This window comes from Myripristis murdjan, chromosome 18 (genome assembly GCF_902150065.1).
Source record: "Myripristis murdjan chromosome 18, fMyrMur1.1, whole genome shotgun sequence".
Classification (NCBI taxonomy): Eukaryota; Metazoa; Chordata; class Actinopteri; order Holocentriformes; family Holocentridae; genus Myripristis; species Myripristis murdjan.
Genome location: NC_043997.1, coordinates 9,009,402 through 9,031,737, shown reverse-complemented (window position 1 = coordinate 9,031,737; position 22,336 = coordinate 9,009,402). Strand labels below are relative to the sequence as shown.

General features: G+C 39.9%; 1 protein-coding gene across 1 annotated transcript; it reads left to right on the top strand.

The window, feature by feature from the left end:
• The first annotated feature begins 723 nt into the window (after nt 1-723).
• Nucleotides 724-22,139, top strand: LOC115376138 (palmitoyltransferase ZDHHC3). The gene is made up of 9 exons (XM_030075607.1): nt 724-849; nt 2,088-2,176; nt 2,347-2,420; nt 8,268-8,380; nt 9,299-9,360; nt 10,875-10,995; nt 11,455-11,527; nt 12,265-12,451; nt 13,247-22,139. The coding sequence occupies exons 1-9, from the start codon at nt 725-727 to the stop codon at nt 13,336-13,338; spliced, it is 936 nt and encodes a 311-aa protein (XP_029931467.1). The 5' UTR covers nt 724; the 3' UTR covers nt 13,339-22,139.
• Nucleotides 22,140-22,336: the final 197 nt, after the last annotated feature.

Sequence of the window (22,336 nt, the reverse complement as noted above, 5' to 3'; positions counted from 1 at the left end):
TTAGAATAAATATGTAAAAGACAATGTTAAGTTTAGGATTATGTGTGAGTCATGCAAACTGATGCACATTGCTTGATAATAATTTACCGAAGGAATTACATTAAAAAAAAAATTTAAAAGTTACAATCTGACCAGCTTGCCTGTAAGAAAAGGTTTTGGTGTTTTAATTCACTAGTAAAGTGGCCCACATAATTTATTCAAACTATTTGGACGCAGAGTGTAAAATAAAATTTAATTTTCCCAGTCTGCAGATACAAAATTAATACTACATACATAAACACACAAAAAAGAAGATACTTATACACATCAGCTCAGAACATCTCAGGAAATCAATTTAAAGATTAAAAAAGGTTTAGGCTGTGGCTGCAGTTTATAATGCCTACTAAAAAAAATGCAAACTTTCAATAGGTGGAAATACTTGCAACAATACCTAATTCATATACAAAACAACCTATAGTTTCTCCGCTATACAACTTTCTGAGTGTATAATTTCAAAAAAGTCAACAATCAAGAAGGCATCAGTGGCTAAAAACATGATGAAAACATCAGGACGTGAAAATTAAAAATAATGACAAAAGACAATAAGGCACAGTGAAGGAAAAAGCCCAAAATTAATAAATGAAAATACATTAAAATAGTTATTTCCGACTGCACAGGAAGGCAGCAGCAGCTCCTGGTGACGTCACCCGGAAGCAGGGGACGGGGGGGCGGAGCCCGGCAGAAGATGGCGTCCCTGCGCTGTAGGCGAGACCCGTGCGGCTTTATTTGTTTGATTTTAACTTATTTCAGCGTGTTTTATGCGGACTACGTGGTGATTCAGTATGTGCTCATCCCCGCCTACTCGGGAAGGTCAGTGTTGTGCGTTTCCATTGACGTTTAAAGCCGTAAAAACCACCGACACGGCGTCAGTGCCGCTGCGCTAGCCTCCATTCATTTGACTCTGAGCAGGGAAGAGGGCTAGCCGGCTAAGCTAGCTGAAAAAACCTGTTTCTGCTCTCGTTTCTCACATAAAAACCTGTTTTAGCCATACTCTGATGTGTGTCGATATATTTAAATACATCCTGGCTGATTTTTAATAACGCCACGGGACCAAGGCAACATGAAAAACACGCCTAGTTGTTTTTGTTTACAAGCTAAGTTCAGCAGAAACCACAACAACAAGGCTTTTTATTTACCTGTACATAATTATCAGATAAATTTCTGTAAACAAATGGCCTTTACGTTTAATTATGTGGACACCGATTATCTTTAACGCCAGCTGGCATTGTTTATTTGTTTGTTTATTTAGTATTTTGCTGGCTGTGTTGTAGTGAACTGCATCTTGTAATATTCTGGATATTTTAGTTCTCATTTAAATTATCTTAAACTTGGTCAACATGACATAGAACATTGTTTTTGTTTGTGTACCATTTTTATGAGCCACCATTTAGCTCGTATTTTTTAAAATTATTTTTATTGTTATTATTTTCATGTCATTTATTTTATTTTATTTTATTTTTTTTTATTATTATTTTGTCATTTATTTTATTTATTTTATTGATTTTATTTTATTTGGATTATTTCCATGTCATTAATTTATTTTAATTTATTTTTTAAATTTTTATTATTTTCCTGTCATTTATTTTTCTGTATTTTGCTTTATTGATCTTATTTTATTTTTTATTATTTTCATGTTATTTATTTTATTTTATTTAAATTGTCATTTATTTAGTATATTTAATAGTATATTTATGTGTGTATATATTTATATGTATGTATTGACATGCTGAGATGTAGTTTTCCCAGCTTATATATCCTATATTCTACATAACGTTAGAGGCTGCATATGTACATATTAGGGTTAGGAATCACCAGTTGCCCCACAATACGATATTAATATTGTGATTTTAAAGATTTTGAAATATGCTCAGTATTGCGATATATTGAGAATAATTGCTTATTAGTTTTTGTTCTGTTCATGTCATGTCACATCATTAAGTGTTTAATGAGACCAAAACCGAGTCAGGAAGATGAAATGATATTGATTGATATTGATAATTAATCTGCCGCTTTGTGTAAAACCGTGTTGTTTTCTGTGTCTGTGGCAGTGTGTGGTGTACGCTACATGGATCAGTGTTCAACCTGATCCTGCTGCTGCTGCTGGCCTGCCACTCCAAAGCCGTCTTCTCAGACCCTGGTTAGTATGCGTGTGTGTGTGTGTATTTACATCTTTGCTTTTTTATGTCCATGGGCTGTAAGTTAAAGGAGTCATGAAGAAAATGAACCAAAAAAGGAAAAATCCAGCCTGTAAAATATGTGTACATGTTTTTTAATTGTGTGTGTGTGTGTGTGTGTGTGTGTGTCCAGGTATGGTGCCCCTTCCAGACACGGCCATCGACTTCTCAGACTTGCGGTCCCAGTCGTCGCGAATGAGCGAACGGGTGAGTGACAAACAAGGAAAACCCGGAGTTTAAATCCAGTGAACCGGATCCACGTTCTCACTCAAACAGTTACATTTTTAAAATTCAGCGGTCAAAAAAAAAAAAAAAGAAGTCATCCTCTTTGAGTCGTGCTTGTAATTTGTTCATATTTTAGTTGAATCTGTGTTTCTGAGAGCCGTTTCCTGAACATAATGTCAAATTGGGAGGTAAAAAAAGAAGACTTGTTTTCTAAATCCAAACTTGAGTCACAGAATATTCACCTTATTGTCAACAGAAATATGGACGCAGCTAGTGTGTGGTTTTCAATTTTTATTTTATATATTTATTTATTTATTTGTTTTGCAGTCATTGACTAGCGAGCTCACTTTCCACCTTGGCAGCAAACACAACGACTGATTGATTTTAGGAAACGCGCCCACAACATCATCAAACAAGCCGATCGGTTTCTACATGATAAGTTTATGTGCATGAATGTGGATGTATTTTCTGTATGGATGTTTTTCATGCTGTCATGTGGTGGCGTTTATTGTATTTATGTACCTGGACCAGATTGGTGGTGACAAATTTTCCTGTTAAAGGACGATAAGGAATCTGTCTGTCTACATAAAGAAGCTAATCAGCGATTAATCGTAAAAAAATCACAATCTCGATTCAAACATATATTCAGTCTCATTTCTAATAACGAGAGTATCAGTCACACACAGGCAACGTAAAGCAAAACAGGCTATTCAACATTCACACGTACAACTCAGTCAATGCTCCCTCGCTCCCAGCATGCCACTGTCTGTCCTCGTTACTAATAGCAGCCCAACACGGCATGTGCAGAACGAGCCGGTCTATCTACCTAACGAAGGTAGTCAGCAGGGAATAAGGCTGCATGATTAATCATAAAAACGTCACAATCTCGATTCATACATATATGCGATCTCATTTCTAATAACGAGAGTATCAATCACACACAGGCAATGTGAAGCAAAACAGAAAACCGCCAACACATTCACGCGCACAACCCAGTCAGTGAGAGCGATGTTGGTTTTGAGTTTAAACCTGAGGATGATGCGCAGGGAGTCGTAACGTGCGGGCAGTGCTCTGTCTATAACCGCCTGGAACGTCACCGGAAAAATCTAATATGAACTCGCGATGAAGGACGAACAAACCACATCACAGAAAATCTCGGCCGCCAGATCACACAAACCTGAAAAACACAAACGAACTCTAACTAACCCTAACCCTCAAAAACACAGATGTTACACAGCATCGCCATGTGCACTGATTAAATGAGGAAAACAGATTTGAGTTTTTTTTCTTTTTTTTTGGTTACAAGAGACTTCAAAGTTTAAGTCGAGCGTTTTCATGTGTTACGTCGTCTGGTTAAAGGCCTGTCTGCGCAGCGAGCATCTCAGGCACTTTTTTTTTTTTTTTTTTTTTTTTTTTACTTGAACAGAGGAGTGCATTAAATATTTTTGTTGGAAAAGTCAGAATCATCTGAGAGAATCCTGATCTCAGTTCCTTGAGACAAGAAAATCACGATTCACATTTTTGGCGAGAATCACGCAGCCCGAGCAGCGGAGTGATCTAACACAAGTGTGCCAAACTTTTACTTCCATGTCCCAAAAAAAATAAGGTGGGTAGATTTACACAGAGCTCAAGAACCTAAACAGACAAATGTGTGTTACGAAGCTTCTGTGTCGCTTCAAGGTCCTGATGTGTTCGCTGTGCTGTATTTGCACTGGTGGACGCGACGGTCCACAAAGCCACAGTTTACGTCATGCGGCCACGGAAAGTTAAATTTGGCCGTTAGTCTGAGCAGCCAGGAAAACAAAAAAACAAAAAACAAAGACAGGAAAAAGCAAGTTTTCTCCTCTCTTCCCTTCTCTTCTGGAGGAAAAAGCATCTTCTGCTTCTTCCTCTCTTTTTTCCCGAGTTGACGCCTCAACATCGCAGGACCAAAATTTACGAGTTGGAAAGTTCTGAGTTAAAAAAAAGTACTTTAATGATGCAAACAGAGAATAGGAAGACCATTTTAGCATTTGTGAGACTGTAAACATCCATTTTTTGCTGTTTTTACTTAATACTTACTTAATAAACGTGTGACATCAGTTATCAGAATTATAGTTAATATTGTCGCTTAACTGTTTTGGCACCAGATGAATCACCTGGAATACAGTTAAGAAGTCAAAAAGTCGTGATCTAAATGGGTAAATGTTGAGTTTCTGGTTTAACACGGCGGTGTTAGCGCCCGGTCCAGGTGTGATTCTGTCATCGTGTGATGTGGGAAAGCCGCCGGCCCGCCTCGCTGTAATTCTCCCGGCTTCGCACAGTCAGCTGCATGTCTGCTAGAGCTAATAACACGGTGCAGAGAGAAGCTGTGTTTGTGTGAACTCTGTGTTTACGGCCTGTGTGAACTGTATTTATGTCTGTGCTTCGCCGTGTCTGCGCCTGCCGAGGTGTTTTCACCGCTCGAGCTGCTCAGTCTGTGTTTTCGTTGTGGGCACGGTGACGAGACAAGGTTTTACACGTGGTTTATGTGTGTGTGTGTGTGTGTGTGTGTGTGTGTGTGTGTGTGTGTGTGTGTGTGTTTAGCGTTTCTGCAGATGATCAGCCCTTGTGATGTTAAAAAAAAGAGGAAGTTTAAACCATGTCTGACCTCCAAAGTGCCTTGTCATTTTTTTTCTTATTTTTTTCTTTCTTTTTTTCTTATTCGTATGTAAAACTGCAGGCGGTTGACCTACAGCTGTAAGTGAGGACTCAATTAAAAAAAAAAGAAAGTGGAACAAGCACATACATTGATCACCGGTGCTTGCTTATTCCATGTTTTGTTTGTTTTTTTCCCAGTTGAGTCTGAAAGGTCATCAGTCAAATTCAGTCCATGTCAGTTTTGCGTTAATGCACCTGTAACCGCCACAGAAGAGCCACGTGTGAAGTCAAAGTGCACGTGCTTTATTGTTTGTTTTTTTTATGCGTCGACAATTTTGTTCACATTTTATTCTAACAATATTTTTGAAAATGTTGTTAAACCCCCACTTCATTTTTTTTTCTTTTCGCATTTTCACCTGCCATTGTCGGATTTGACTTATTTGTATACATAAATACACTCAGTGGCCACTTTATCAGCTCCACCTGCACAATCTAATCCAATCCAATCCAACTGTTGTGCCATAAAGTTTCCTTTCCTGCTGCCTATAATGCTCAGGTTTTCTTGTTGTCACGGGAACAGAGGTGTTCATTCACTTCTATGTTTGGCATTGAGCTCATAGTTAGTGCTGCTGTTGGACTGGGCTACATTTTATTGAGAGGTGTTTCCAATATTCTGTCCCCACTCATTGTATACAAATAGGGAGGACAAAAAATCTGAAACACCTTTCAATATAATGTTGTCCAGTAGAAGACCTCTGCAAACTACAACCTCAATAATAAAGACAGAATTAAATTGACACATTTCTCCAACAAAAACTGAACATTATAAACTTTATTAAAAGGTAAAATTCATGGCAGAGCTGCTGCACTGAACTGCATTAGACTGTACAGGTGGAGCTGATAAAGTGGACACAGACAAATCAGTCATTTTCTCACAGGAAAATATGAAATTTCACACATTCAGATCTCATTTAAAGTAAACAAAGCGACAGGTTGTAGAAGTGGCCTCCTTTTAAGGCGAGTAGCAAAATGATCGTTTGTTTTTTTTCCCAGTAGGTGACAGTGTCCTCCAGCCAAAAACCAACAACTGTCACCAGCAGGTTTCATAGTCCAACTTTGGCTTGTTGGACTGTTGACACATCAGAGAAAACAACAACCATCTAGAGTCGACTAATTTCTTCGCCACCGTTTGCTGATTTGAATTATTTAAACGACGCAGCGGCTTTGTGTGGAAACCTCCCTGCTGCGTACAAACTGGGATGTTGTGTCTTGTTTGTGTCAAACAGACGCCTTGTCGCGTTGTGCGTTGATGTAAACACAGTCTCTCATGAGATCTGAAATCATGCAGAGGAATAAATAGGACGTCGGTGTGTGTGTGTAATATTTCAGAGAGGAGCTAACGGGAGACAGACAGGGGATGTGTTTTGGTGCTTCCTTTTGTGAAGAGGACACAAATAAAACCCAGAATATGAAACCAAAAATATAAAACCTAAAGAACTTAATTAAAAAAAACCATTAGGGTTGGCGCTGACTTTGGTTCCCTGGAAGGCTCTAAAACGTTTAACTTAGAAAATAAACCCAGAAAATATGTTGATATTGATACAACAGTCTGTAGCGGTGATGGAAATCTGTGTAAATACACAAACACAGCTGTGCAGCAGCTCCTATCTGAGTGCTTTCATACAATCAGGGCCGATTCAAAACAGTTTATTTTTAAAATGATATTATAACGTCATATTGCGAGAGTGTATTGCTGGCGTGGTTTGCTGCTGAACCGTCCAGTGAACCGGAGAGGCCGGACCCGTCCTCGTCTGTCAGAGTCGCCAATGTCCTGTCTGCGGGGCCGCGCTGCCTTCAGGTGCTGTCAGAAATAGCGCTGTCGAGTTCAGGACGCCACCGATCGGACTCGTGTCTGACGGTGACGAGGCAGCGGACGGACAGACACAGCAGCCTGCAGCCGATTATAAACTGAACACACACACTCACACACATACACACACACACACACACACACACAGATTCAGTATTTTAGATTCTTCAGCAGACAGAAATAAAAAAAAAAAACAAAAAAAACTGAGATGCCGTTGCTGAATATCGGTTCTGTTTGAATACCAATGTTTTCGCGCTTTTTATTTATTAACAATTTATCTTCCATCTACAGGCCAGAAATTAATCTCAGCAGCAGGATATCAATGTTCATGAATCCATAATTGCATTCTTTTGCTCATTAAGGACGATCATAGTGCGCAATGTTTTTACTTTTTTTAAATTTAATTTTTACTGTAATCGTGCCATCCCAGTTTTTGGCACGTGGCTAAATTGCAAAACCAAAATATCAAATACATGAAGAAAATGCGAACACCGCCACATGACAGTAAACGCTGCGTCCACTTCAACTCGCTCCAAACAAACTTCCACTTGTGAAAAGATTTATAAATAAACAAATAAAAATAAATAAATATAAGAATTCCTATTTAGTAAAGATTTAGCTAATATAAGTGGCTTTATTTAGTAAGAATTGTATAAATATAATCAGTATTCAAGTTGAGGGGGGATGGCATCACCCCTGAAATAAAAACGGTTAAAATCATCCACCCTGTAAAACTGCCATCCTCCCTTTTCATCAAGTGAAAAAAATTCACCATCCCCCCTGAATTTTTTTTTACAACTCGACTACTGAATATAACTGTATATTTAGCAAGAATTTAAGAAATACATATGCGTTTATTTAGCAAAAATAGTCAGTGTGAGTGTTTATTTAGTAAGAATTTCATGAATACGTAATCATTTATTTAGCAAAAATAGGCAATGGAAGAGTTTATTTAGTAAGGATTTAATGAATTTGAGTGTTTATTTAGTAAGAATTTAATGATTTTGAGTGTTTATTTAGTAAGAATTTAATGATTTTGAGTGTTTATTTAGTAAGAATTGAATCAATACAAGTGTGTTTATTCAGAAAAAATAAAGACAATGTACGAGTGTGTATTTAGTGTGAATTTGATAAATACAAGAGTGATTATTTACTAGTTGAACAAACGCTGCTGCATGTAGTTCTGCTTTTCCCCGTTGAGGAAAAAGCAGTTTTTCTTTTCTTCTTCCTGAATGAAACGTTATCGAAACGTTGGAAATTAACCAGTCAGACATTGGGAAATCTGAGATTAAATTTCCGTGTCCCGTCGTCACACTGAAGCTTCTCGTTGCTCTCCTCAGGGCTGTGAGGGCTGGACGGTGTGCAGCCGCTGTGAGACCTACCGGCCTCCCAGAGCGCACCACTGCAGGGTCTGCCAGAGGTGCATCCGCCGCATGGACCACCACTGCCCCTGGTCAGCCGCCTCGCCTCCTCCGCTCCTCACAAACCAACTTCTCCGCTCTTTAAACCGCCATCCTCCATCTGTTTTTCACCCCACTCTTCTCTCCTCTCTCTTCCTTCACTCCATCACCCCTTCTCTTCCTCTCCTTTAGGGTTTGGTATCATCACTGATTCAGTTTGATTTTCTGTTCTGTGTAGTTTGGGTTAGATCGGGGGTGAGGGTCCAGGTAATATTAAAAACTCGTTTCAGAGTTTAAAGGCAGGATGAGGAGGATTTATTCGCCCCTCCCCCCTGGCTAAGCTAAAAGTCTCCAGCGAGGTTTTGTTTCCTAGGATGGCGATGGAATGAAACCCACCTCCTTGTCCGAAAGAAAACCGGCTGACTCGGTGTCGCTCTTCATCCTCCTCCTCTCCATGAGTTTTGACTGATTGGCGTTTCACCTCGCTAGATTTCCTTTTTTTCCGCAATCCACAATCCACAACTTTCACAGCTTCCTGTTGGATGTTGTGCCGTCAATCTGGCACCGTGCTGCGCTGTGATTGGCTGGGAGCTACACACCCAGGCAGGGCAGAGTCTCTGCAGACACACACACTAACACACACTGCTCGTGGCTCATAAGTGATGATGAAGAGGGATTTTTTTTTTTTTATGAGCCTATACATTGTTTTTTAGGAAAATCCTACACATTCTGCCTTTAAATGGATCAATATTGGATCGTTATGATGATCGATTCAAATTGGAAATCTGTTAATTTAGTCCAGCCGTATTCCTTTCTTTTATCTTTTATTTGATTTTTTTTTTCAAACTCTCTCCTCTCTTCCCTTTCTCACTCATTTTCTCCTGTATTCTTCATCTCTGCATCAAACCACTAAACAGCCAGCATCACCCGTGTAACTTGCCTTATGTTTATGTGTGTGTGTGTGTGTTTAGGATCAACAACTGTGTTGGGGAGCTAAATCAGAAGTACTTCATCCAGTTTCTCTTCTATACTGGTGAGTTCATGTCCAGCACTGTCACCCCTGCAGGCACAGACCCACCGTCGGCTGTGAATTATCATTTTTCTGGCTGCTGCTGCACCTCAAACATCGATGCTGTTACCAGTGTTACCATCAATACTCCTGTTGTTACCACTACGTTTTCTATTAGCACCGCTCTCTACTTCACTGCTGTTAGATTACTGTTACTACTGTTACTGTTAGTACTGTTACTCCTGTTACCACTGCAAACGTTAGTATTACTGCTGTTGTTATGATTAGTGTTGCTGCATGTGCTTTACAGTGACTATTATTCATAAAATAATTAGTGCTGAAACAATTTATGAAGTAAGCACTGAGTCAATCGACAGAACAGTGATCAATTGTCATTTTCAGTAATTAATGATTTGTTTTAGGAATTAATGAAGTAAAAATATCCCATATTTTCTGATTTTGTCACTAAGATGCTAAGATTTTTTGGCTGTTTGCCGTCCATGTCGTTATAAAACAACACTTTGGGTGTTTTTTTTTGCTGCTCGTCAGACTAAGGAAACTAACTCCCCATGAGGATTTGTCTTTTTTCACATTCTTTAATTAAGTGCTATACTTTTAGTTTTGTCCCATAATCTTCTCTCTCTGGCTGTTTGGGTCCAAGTTAAGTTTCAAGTTGAAACTATAGAGCTAAAGATGTTTTAGATTAAATATCATTACTTTTAAACTGGAGGGGAAGGGGTGATTCCATGAGGCTGGATCAAGTCTGACAGTTCCTGAATTCCCAGTACCGGGCGTCAGGTTCTGTCGACGGTCTTGGTCTCATGGTTTCACACTAACTCTGAACCTCGGTCGGAGCGTGTGTTCCTCAGGTTAGGTTATTTTCCACTGCTGTTTAACTGTTATTACTTCTGTTTAACTGTTAATACTTCTGTTGAAATTGTTCATATTTCTATTTTTTTTATAATCCTTGTTTATAGTGTTTATATTGCTTACTGCTATTTATCATGTGTATACTGTATATTTCTTCTAAATTTGCACATTGACCTACCTCTATGCACATCTTATACACCCATGCACACGTTTTTTTCTGTTTTTTTCTGTTTTTTTTTTTGTTGCACATTGCTTTTTGCACACTGGGTTGTACTTAGGTTATTCTGTTGTACTCAGATCTTATTCTGTTGTACTTAGATCTTATTCTTTATTTTTATTTTTTATTTACTTAATCTGTAATCTGTGGATACTGCTGAAAAAATGTGAATTTCCTGCGGGATGAATAAAGTATCTATCTATCTATCTATCTAAACTTTTCAGCTACCCTGATCTTAGTTTTAGATTGTAATAAGAGCCGATGTTATTATAAAATCTTCAGCAGTGGTACTTTCCTTTTTGCTATGGTGCAGCTTTGCTAAGTGAATGCATTTGAAACTGCTTTATCAACTGGAAAGGATCAACTGGAAGAAAAATGAAAAGATAGATTAAAAAAAAGCACGTTTTTTCTCCACTTCTCTAATGACTGTAAGTGTTTGCTTCGTGTGCAGGCATGGCCAGTCTGTACTCCATGGTGCTGGTGGTGTCGGCCTGGGTGTGGCGCATCAGGAGCGAGAGGGAGGGCGATGCAGAGAAAGAAGGAGAGGAGACGCCCAGCAAACACCTGATCGTGTGAGTGCTGCACCGCATAAAGAACTGCAGGGAGAGAGAGAGAGAGAGAGAGAGAGCTCAGCCTACTCTCTGTGTGGAAAATGTTGAGAACAGTCTTTTTTGCACAGACCAGATACACATGCAGCCAGCAAGACACCAAACATCCACAAAAAAAAACATCCTGCCTGCGACCCACAGCTGAAAACGATGCTCAGCTGTACAAACAGACTGGATTTAGTCAAATTTAATTGGCATTTTGTATCGAAAAGTAAAACAACTTGATAATTTTGTGGTAAAACAAGGTCGTCCGTTAGTGACGTAGACAGCTGACCAGGCATATTGGAGCTGGGTGGGTAGCATTTTATGCAAATTAGATTTATACTTTATATGTATGTACTTATTATATCTTGAATTATGTTTTTGTGAACTTTTGTGAACTCTCTCTCTCTTTGTCTCTCTCTCTCTCTCTCTCTCTCTCAGTGCTCACTACATCATTCTCCTGGTGGAGTCGGTGTTATTCGGCGTGTTTGTCATGGTCATCTTCTACGACCAGGTACACACACACACACACACACACACACGCTCTCACCGTCTCCTTTCCTGTAAGCAATCACCTCGACTCACTCTCAACCCTTAAATGAGGAATAAAGTAACAAAATAAACATGCGCTATAGTTGCCTGTTGAATTGACTAAAATACAGAATGCCACAGTGAAAATGTTAATGCCTGTCTGAGAAAAGTGTATAAAGTGTGTAGTGAGGGGTTTTACAGCCTTAAAACATCTAGAATAATTGTAAAAAATAAAGCTGACTACTTCGCGGATTTCGCCTTTTGCGGGTTATTTTTAGAACGTAACTCTCGCGATAAACGAGGGACCACTGTATTATCATTTTTTTTTTTTTTTCATTTTAAAATGTCTTGAACTGTCAAATACAGCAAATACAAGTCATAATGATCAATTTTCAACGTGTCACGTCAGATGTCCACTCAACAATCGCACAGGGAGAAATCCATCATAGAAAAGGCACAGAAACTGATTTATCCACCACGGAAATGCTGCAACAAGATCACATAAAGTCGACTTTATTAACTTAAAACTTGTTTTTAAAATGCAACAAGTTCACACACTTCTTCTTTTGAAAGGCACTGTGGGAAATGTAATTAAACTAAAAAAACAAAATAACCGCTGGAATATCATTTAACAAAAAAAAAAAAGGAATGTCCCTTTAAAAGATGGAATCTCTCTCTCTCTCTCTCTCTCTCTCTCTCTCTCTCCCTCTCTCCCTCCAGCTGGTCTCCATAATAACAGACGAGACTCCCATAGAGCAGATGAGGAACAGGCTGATGATGAAGGACAGAACATCCTCCACCTCCTCTTCCTCCTCCTCCACCTCTTCCTCCGTCTCCCAGCTCCCCCACCACCCCACACACACCCGCAAGCCAAAGCTCGCCCTGCTGCGGGAGGTCTTCGGAAGAGGTGGGGCATGTGTGTGTGTGTGTGTGTGTGTGTGTGTCTTCCGTTTGACATTATAAACACACAGTGGACTGATTGCTGTAGTGTCGCCTTTAAAGGAATAGTTCACCCATTATGCATCATTTTTTGTATCAGGTACTCACCATGTGCTGCCTTCACTGCCTCTTGCTATTTAGAAATTAGCCACCATGTTTGTGTACAATTCTCACAGGATAAGCAAAGTCTGTAATTTTACTTGAATTTACTAACAGTATCACCCGGATTAATAGATGCCGATTGATTGACTGAGATGCCGATTTGCACCTGACTAATATTATCGGATGAACGCAGTGTTTTCTGAAATGCGGTTGGTAATTTGCACTGGAATTTTTACCGTACAAATTACAGGCATGGCCGATTCTCACAGGATTAAGATCACAGACGACCTCAGCAATTATTACGAATTAGTAGTGTTCCTCAGGTGATGCTAACCCCATGTAAAAAAGCGCCTCAGCAAGTTTTACTTGCAAGCCTACATGGTAAACTTGTATTCCAAAAACTCTTGGCCGTGATTTACAACATTTTACAACATGTGTGGTCGCGTCGAGCTGGGATGGACGCGCTTGTGCACACACACTTTTGCAGGATTTTGCAGAAGTGGTTAAGATTTGAGCGACAACACGTGAGTTTGCGTTTGAGTGCTGAGCATGGGAGTCGATGCCAGAGGGTTTTTGCTTTTTCCTTTAACGGTTAAAGGAATACTTCACCTCTCTGAGGCCTAATGGTGAAATATAAAAATGCTGTTTGCTTTCTCCCCAGGTTCGGTGTTTTGTTGGCTTCTTCCGCTGCACTCCAGCCCTCCCTCTGTCGGCGGAATCAGCTACTCTGCCCTGCCGGACTACGACGTCTGACCTTTGACCTGAAAGAGAGAGAGAGAGAGAGGGAGAGAGAAAGAGAGAGAAGGGGAGGACCAGAAGGAGATGGCAAGACATTTGTTTGTGTGTGAGAAAGAGAGAGAAAACAAGTTTCTGCCTGACTGTGTCCAACTTTTGATCTTAGACATGAAGAGGCAGAAATGGCAAGAGGAACGAATGAATGGATGGATGGATGGATGCATAATAGTGTGTGTGTGTGTGTGTGTGTGTGTGTGACTTGTTTCACCTTAGGACCTAAAACAGCGACCCAGTCTCTCATCCCCAAATCCCAGGCTTATGAAACTCTATCTCCTGGCTTTCTTGTCACACAAACAGGGCTGGTTTTCCTTCGTTTGGTCTCAAATAATTTTATTATTACGCCTCAAAAGAGCTGCTTCGAGGGTCAATATGAGAGTTCGACCAATATGTGAGGTTTTTTTTTGTTGTTGTTGTTGTCATTGTCTTGTTTTAGTTCGTTTTTTCTTAACACACTAATCTCGCCGAAATCCAGTATCTTTCTCGATTATTAACAAGAAATCAGTACTTTATTTTCGTAAATGGGGGGGAAAGCCTCTAAAATGGCATTGAAGCTGAAACTCTTGAGCGCTGAAATCCCAAGATAACAATAATAACAGTTTTATTACAAGTAAATATTATTATATACTGTAAATATTGAATTTAACAAGCTACATTATATCTATCTTATTTACGTTGCTGATGGGCCGGTTTCTTTACTTTTCTTAAAAGGCCAGTATCAGCCCTGTATGCCAGTCTAACCCTGGTGCTTGGTATGCCCCAAAGAGTCTAGAGTATATCTGCTGCTGCCTAAATATCTAAAGGAAGTTGCGTGATATGGCCAGGAGTCGGTCAATCAAAACCCCCCTAAATTTCCTAAATGTTACTGAATTGAAGTTTAGAAAACCAAGTGGAGCTTTACACGGTTCCTTTTTTTCCTCACGTTAATTCCCCACCGTGAGAAAAACAAAAAGGAGCCTAAAAGAAATAGGTCAAAGTTGTTTTTTATTTATTTATTTTTTTTGCACTCTCAAAGTGGTGACGGGATCTGGCCAGGAGTTGACTTCCCGTTTCGTTACTTTTGACACCACAAACCCCTCAGCCGAAAAGCCCCTGAAATTCCTAGATGTTACTGAATATTTTATTTGCACAAGATGCCTCTAATGTTTATTTAATTTATTTGCTGGGCGACTCTGTCCAGTTTACTGAGTTGGACTTTACGTGGTTCCTGTTTTTGATTTTGTTAAAATCCCAGCCCTGAATCTGAAGAACAAAACGGAGCCAAAAAGAAAAAGGTCAGCAGAGTTTATGATACCAATCACCAACACTATTTACTATTCAAAATCAAGTATCATGAAGTTTTTTACATTCATACAGTTTATGAACTATTATTTAATTGTATTATGAGCCGAAGAAGAAAGTATATTTTTACCTAGTTACCATTCTCCCTGTGCATTGATACCCATAACTGATGTAATGAAAAAAAGAAAGAAAAAAAAAAAAAAACAAGTTTAGATTGGGACTTAAATTTCATGCCTTTGGGAATTGGGTTCATCATCCAACAGGAGACAGAGAATGTCTTATCAAGAGATTATTGTTTTGTTTTTCTGTTTTTCCTCTTGTTCCTGTATTTATTTCAAGATACAAAGAAGTGCAGTTTGTTGTGCGAGTAACTAAACTGTGTTACACATACATGTAACCCACCAGATACACACACACACACACACACACACACGTACACACACACACACACACACAAACAGGGAGTGACTTGGTCTGATTTAACAAGGTAGGTGTTGGACAGGCACTTAAATCTTGTTTACTGCAACACTTTCCTCGAATTCTATTTTTAGCTAGAGATGAAAATAATATTTTGTGCTAAATACCGTGACGAAAACCTCCTTTATTCCCTCACAAGTCACCCCCCCCATCCACCACACATATACACACACACACACACACACACGTACACACACACACACCTCAGTATTCTACAATATCTCAGTGAAGGGACGGTTCTTAACTTATTTATTGTTTCTAACTATTCCGTGGAGTTAACTCTACCAATGACTGTGTATTTTTATGTGAAGGGGTGAAGTTGCCTTTCAGCACCAACACGGCCTCAGATTTGCTGCTTCCTCGCCAAGAGTTAAATGACTGTCGTGTAATCTTTGCAGCCACACGTCCGGCTCAGATGACAGACGTTTGGAGAAATTTAAGCACATGGTCAGTAGGTCAGACAGCAGCAGCGACATCGTGGGCTGTGATCGTAAAACCAGTTAATATTTCCAAGGGTGAAGCTAGGAAACAAAACTTTACAAAGATCACGGACGTTGCTGTACTTCGCTAGCTAGAGAAACAAAACTTTACAAAAATAGGGATGTTTTGCTACACTTTGCTTGCTAGGGAAACAAAACAATGAACAAGGGCATTGCGACACTTGGCTAGCTAGAAAATAAAAAACTATGAAGAACAATAAAAATATTGCTACCCTACGACTAGGGGGAAAACAACTTTACAAACAACATCAAGGACGTTGCTGCACTTTCTAGCTCGAGAAACAAAACTTTACAAAGAAAACAGATGTTGCTACCCTTCGCTAGCTTGGGAAACAAAACAAAGACTAAGGGCATTGCTACACTTGGCTAGCTAGAAAACAAAGGGCAAGGATGTTGTTTCACTGAACTAGCTTGGGAGACAAAACTTCAAGAAGAACAGTAAAAATACTGCAACACTACGACTTGGAAAAAAAAGTTAAACAACAACAAGGACGTTGTCGTTCTTAACTAGCTAAGGAAACAAAATGATGAACAGTAAAAATGACGCTATTTTACGACTTGGGGAAAAACTTTTTAAAGAACCACAAATAGCATTGTTGCAATTAGCTAGCTAGGGAAACAAAACTTTACAAAGAACAGGGACCTCTCTCTGTGACCTGTCGTGTCCCTGGCCGTCACTGACAGGGGCAGAGAAATGGCCTTGGCTAGGAATTTGTTCAGTAGCTCAAACTTTACGGAAGTTACGCTACTTACAATATGACATGCACAGTTGTGTCGGCGACAACACATTCAGATCGAAAGGGTTAAGCTAGCTTGAGAAATATAACTTTACAAAGAACAGTACAAATATTGCCACGCTATGACTTAGAGAAAAAACTTTACAAAGAACAACAAGGACGTTGCTCTTAGCTAGCTAGGGAAACAAAACTTTACGACAAACAGTAAAAATGTTGCTATTCTACGACTTGGGGAAAAACTTTACAAAGAACAACAAACAGCGTTGTTGCAGTTAGCTAGCCAGGGAAACAAAACTTTGCAAAGAACAGGGATGTTGCTACACTTAGCCAGCTTGAGAAATAAAACTTTACAAAGAATAGTAAAAATATTGCCACACTATGACTTGGAGAAAAAACTTTACAAAGATCAAGACGGACGTTGTTGCACTTAGCCAGCTAGGGAAAAAAAACTTTACAAAGAACAACAAGGAAACAAAACTTAACAAACATCAAAGCCGTTGCTACACTTTGTCGACTTGTCAGCAAAGTAGAACCCAAGCTAGCGATGGCAACCTGTTTTTTTTTACTTCTCATTATCCCACATTTAACAGGGAAAATTTCTCCAGACCTCTGTTTCAGACGCCGGCGTCGCTACGTGAGATTAACCTCAGCGAAACATTTATAGCTTTCGGACACACCCGTTCCCAGTGCGGGTTCACCTTACAGTCAACCGACGACAATATTGGTCATCCTGGGTACCCATAGTGGTGTCACTACCTCACTTTTGCCTCACTTGAGATGGACTTGCCAATGCACACACACTAATTCATGTATGAGATAGCTCGCATTTTACAAAATTTACTCCTGTGTTTATGAATAGTTGCGGGCATTCTAGTAAAGCAAATTATGATTTTTTACTAGTTGAGAATTCTTTAGTCCTTAGCTCAAAAAATAGTTGTTTTTGGGGGGAATAGAAGCAAGTATAGCATTTTGAGATTTAAAAAGAGATTTTAAAGAGACCCACGACGGCCAGCCAAAGCTCACAGGTTCAGTCCAGCAGCCGTGTGCCCCGATGAAGTGTCCTTCAGCCCTTCCTGCTACACTTAATGTTAGGCCCTGTTCACAGTTAACACAATGCAGACATACACTGACACGCCTTCGTGGCACATGCCAGTTCTCTGCTTATATGGCATTCATAGTGGTGACCGGCTTCCTCGAGTCTAGATCGAGGTTATGAATCATTTATGCTAAAGAGGGCAGCAGATGATAACAGTGGAGGGTGTGTGTGTTTGTGACTGTGGTAGAGGAATGTCTGCTATTAGATCTGTAGAGTAGATGATGGCAATTTTAGTCCCCTTTTGCCTAGATATTGAAGTTTGGTGAAGAAGCATTACCAATATGTTCAAATGTCAGCCTCAAAATTTGACACCCTCCATCGTGTTCCCACTGTTTAGTTAAGACAGGAACCAGTGTACCATACTCTGTGTATCTGCGAATTCCCCTCCCCAAACCACTGGATCCAGTGATTCGGCTGTCACACTGAGGTCCTTAGTGACTGGGTTCAGTCAGGAAGCACTGGCAGCTACCTACAAGTTGAATACCATGTAGGTTTGTATTTACTTTCTTTGTAGTTTGTTTAGAAGTATTTATATTTGCAGCCTTTACCTGAAATGCATCACAATACAAAATGTCGGGGAACAGTCCTCAACACAGCGACGTTTTCGGTGTTGAGTGTGACTGTAACCGGCCTCAGTTGCTCAGGAGAAGAGCGTCAGCTGGATGCCTCAGAAAAAAAAAAACTGTGAAATTAAATCTTTTTCATGGGTGGCATCTTTTAATTGAGAGGTTGCAGCAAACCGGGTCCTTCCTCGGCGGAAAGCAAAGGCAACTTCACCCCGTGGCGTGTTTTTATGTATGTGTATATAGTTAATCTAACTATCTGTGTCCAGCCTGGGCTAATATGAATGGAGGGAGTTTCAGATATATAAGGGAAAATCATGAGAAGTGTAACAGTGGTTTAAATAGCAAAAACATCAATTTTAATAAGGTATTTATATTAGTCTTATAATGTCATTTAAAAAAAAAAAAACTGTTCCAAGATGATCTCACTTGTTTCCACTGTAATTTCCCTTTTTGTCGGGACCTTTTCCTGAACGGTGTGACATCATTTTGAAACAAGTGGAGTAACTTCCCTTTTTTCCCCAAGATATTGCCACTTGTTTAAGGAAAGTGAAGTGAAACTGAGGAAGAAACAAATGAAATTATCGTTTTGTACCACACTGATGATTTTTCATGTGCTTTATGGGAAATAGAAGTGACATACTTCAGATTAAGTGTGTGTGTCGACCAGGATTTGAAAATGCAATCATCAAAAATAAGTCAGTATTAGCTTCTATTTTAAACCATGTTCAAACAACAACAGCAGATTATGCTAACTGTATCTTAGGTCTCTGAAAAGACAAACACTTGGAAAATTGCTTGTGGTAACAAGGGAAATACAGCGTCATTGGAGGGCTGACAACAAAACTAGGGACTGCAGTTTCACGTCTTCAGTGCGTTCACACTGCGAGCAGCCGGGTCGATGTTAGAGCCGTGTGGCTGCAAAGTGACGACTAATAGCAATAAGTCATGTATCTACACAAAAACATGCATTTGGCATTGCTTTGGTATTGGCTTTCCAGAACAATTCATATTCACTCTCCATTGACTTTGTATTGCTTTAAGGTGTCTCCTTGGTTTCCGATGGTCGCCAAGTCAAAAGTTCAAAATGGTGAAAAACAGCTTCAGCCATGTTTTTTCCACTATTCACACCTGCGATTCAAACCAAACATTGACATATTTAACCCCAACATGCTCGGTGTCCTCTGCAAACTGACGGGAACTTTTAACGTGACGACCATCAGAAGCCAAGGAGGCGCCTTCATGCAATTCAAAGTAAATGGAGAGTGTTTCCCCGAATCAAATAGCTTCAGAGCTAGAGCTGTGTATCTCAGACTCTGTTCTCGAAGTTTTTGTACGCCTATCATCAACTTTTCATCCATTTTTATAAGTGCCAGGCAAAACTAGAATCAGTCTGGAACCAAGAAAGCCTTGAAATCTGATTGGCTATTGTCAGCTTAATACCGGGTGAAGTTAATAAAACTCTACTTGGCCAACAAGCTTTCTGCACACCATCACTACGGCCTCACTTCACAAGGAGGTGAATGGGAGTGCACGCTTCCTCTCTGACCACACAAAGAATATGCCTTATTTCTGTGAGGTGTCTGGGAGTTTCAGTTTTACCACTAAAGGGACGGGGGGGTGAGGGGAAGAACAGGCGGTGATGGTACAGTCTTCTCATTTTGTTGTGACTCCTCCAACATGGTGGCACATCACTGGTCTCCAACCAAACACGATGTGACCGGCTGTTAAACTTGCAATATTGAGCGCGTACTCGCCCAGGTTTGGTTTGTGTTAGCTGTACATAGGGAGGTATGTATTTTATATCAATGAAGTGTGCAATTCTCATGAAGTGAGAGTTACTGAAACTCAGAACTTTTTCTTTTTCTACCAGGATCTGGGTAAAACAATACAAGGTTTGAAATGTTTTTGTGAAAATTTGCAAAAAGAAAACACATCACAAGATGTGTAAGATTTAGTCTTAAATTGCCTCACCTTGAATTTTACTTCTGTAAAACTTACAAGTTTGGTAATGTTGGGTATCCCTGGTTCCAGTCTAGGGGAGAACTGAATCCCCTTTAAAATCACAAAATGAAAAGCAAGTGCACCTTGGCTTTTTGCAGATATCTAAAAACCTTTCAAGCTGTACATGTGTTTTTGTCCAGGTGTGTGTTAACTATCAGGGTACTGGCTTGCCTGTTTGATTCTGTTGAAAAATGCAGTTGTTTTGTTTTTTTTGTATCAATGTTAATTAACAGCGTGCGCTTGTTTCGATTCACCCACCTTGGCGGAGTTGCCTCATCACCACTTTATTCCCTCTGTTTGAAGCGCCCTAACTTTTGACTTCCGGCCACATCTCTGTGAAACGAACCAAGCGCACCGGTTTGCTGTTTTACTTGACAGCGGGAAGGAATGTGTGTACAAATAAGGAGGGCTTGAAATTAACACGAGCCACCAGCCAAACGCAACAACATCTCACACGTGGTGGGCTCATGTGTCAAATCTACCTGCCACTTTGACGATTAGACGTTTTCTCCTTTATTTTGATAACCACAGTCACTGTGCAAATATTAAAAGGTGCATTAATGTATGACCTCGATCACCCTCTATGGGCGAAGAGTAAGAATTGCAACACATCCTCCTTCAAAAGACGTTCGGACAGGGTTGGCCCAATGTTCCCTCCGTCGCCAAGAAATTAATCCTCATGTAAAGTACGCCCTGTACTCCCCCAGCCCTGTGTTCAGTCAGGGTGTCAGAATTAGGCTGGTAGAGTTTGTAAGTGGTTGCAACAAGATTTGAACTAACTCATTAAAGTTAGCAAAAAATATGTTTGTTCGTTTTTTGGAACTCATTTTACAGTGTTTTACGTGTACAATGTTTTGTTCAAGAGCTTAGACCACTTAGAATGAGAACATGGGAACATGGCGCTGAGGGAACATCGGACTGAGGGAACATAGCATTGAGGGAACATAGGGCTTAAAGAACATAGAGCTAAGGGAACATGGAGCCGAGGGAACGTAGATTCAAGGAAACATGGAGCTGAAGGGACATAGATTCAAGGAAACATAGAGCTGAGGGAACTTAGAAGTCAGGGAACGTATGCTGCGTTCATGCCATATCGGAGAGATCAGGAGTCCAACTTTGAAAACTCGCCCTGATGACTTGAGAGTTTTCACGCTTCCCTTCAAATCACTGAGAACTTACAGCTAACGATTCACAGGCCAGCAGCAAATGCAAAATGCTAAACACTCGCCTGCCGATGAACGAGCTGAATAAATGTGAATAAACATGTAGAGAAGATTAGATCGACTGACTAAGGGCCTATCACAAGTATTATTACTGACGATGCTTCCACGATGAACTCCAGGCTTGTCAAAATCTTCCATGGCAAAGTGAGAGAAATCAGGCGGAAGCAGCAAGGAGGAATCACGTTCTCACGATTTTCAACGATATGGTCGTGAACGCAGTATCTAAGGCCGGTGGGACACAGATTTGAGGGAACACAGAGCCGAAGGAACGTTGGCGCTCCGGTTTACCTCAGTCCGTCTCGTCCGTCTCTACTGTGATTGTCCACAGAACAAAAAGAAAGAAAAAAGAGCAAGTAGTCCCAAAAGAACACAACAACCCTGAACGCTGTTATTTTGTGCTAGTGGTCAGTAAGCAAAAAAAAACTATTTTCCCTTTAAGACGATATTCCCGATACATTCCTGAGTTCCAGCCTCGTACACATTCCATTTCCGTCATCCGAAAATCTTAAATCCGTATCTCCTTTTCATGGTGAAGGTGGTTTTAACAGGAGAGGTCTTTCTGTTTCACACACACTGTGCTGCGGCTGCAAACAGATTCTAACGGTTGGCCCAACTGTTTATTTTTTTTTCTTTTGTTGTTATTTTGTTTGTTTGCTTTTTTTTTTTTTTTTTTTTGGCTGGATGACTTGTGAAGTTAGTTTCACGCCCTGCGAACAAACCAACAAAGAGTTTATTATCATGTGGCTTCATGATGAACAAGTTTACAACTGACTGATGTTTATCTATTGTTACTCTCTTGAAACCGTGACCTGTGTATTATTCCTATTGAAATGCTGCTCTGGCTTCGTCAACTGGAAGTAAAACAGATGTCATAAACTTCACTTGGTCTTTTTTCTCTTTTTTTTTCTCTACCCAAATGGCTTCCGAACACACAAATTAAGTTAAATTCAACTTTATTTTCCCCAAGGAGAAATTCTTCTTTGCAATTGAAGTGATACAAAAAGACACAAAGGACAACATATTTCACAGTAAACATAAAACAACAGGCAGCAGGACCAAAAAAACAATAAAAATAAAC

Bases quoted from the DNA above. Each gene is read 5' to 3' on its own strand.
- LOC115376138 (XM_030075607.1), top strand. From the start codon at position 725: ATGGCGTCCCTGCGCTGTAGGCGAGACCCGTGCGGCTTTATTTGTTTG. The intron at 850-2,087 runs GTCAGTGTTGTG...TGTCTGTGGCAG, and splicing joins ATCCCCGCCTACTCGGGAAG to TGTGTGGTGTACGCTACATG. The intron at 9,361-10,874 runs GTGAGTTCATGT...CTTCGTGTGCAG, and splicing joins CCAGTTTCTCTTCTATACTG to GCATGGCCAGTCTGTACTCC.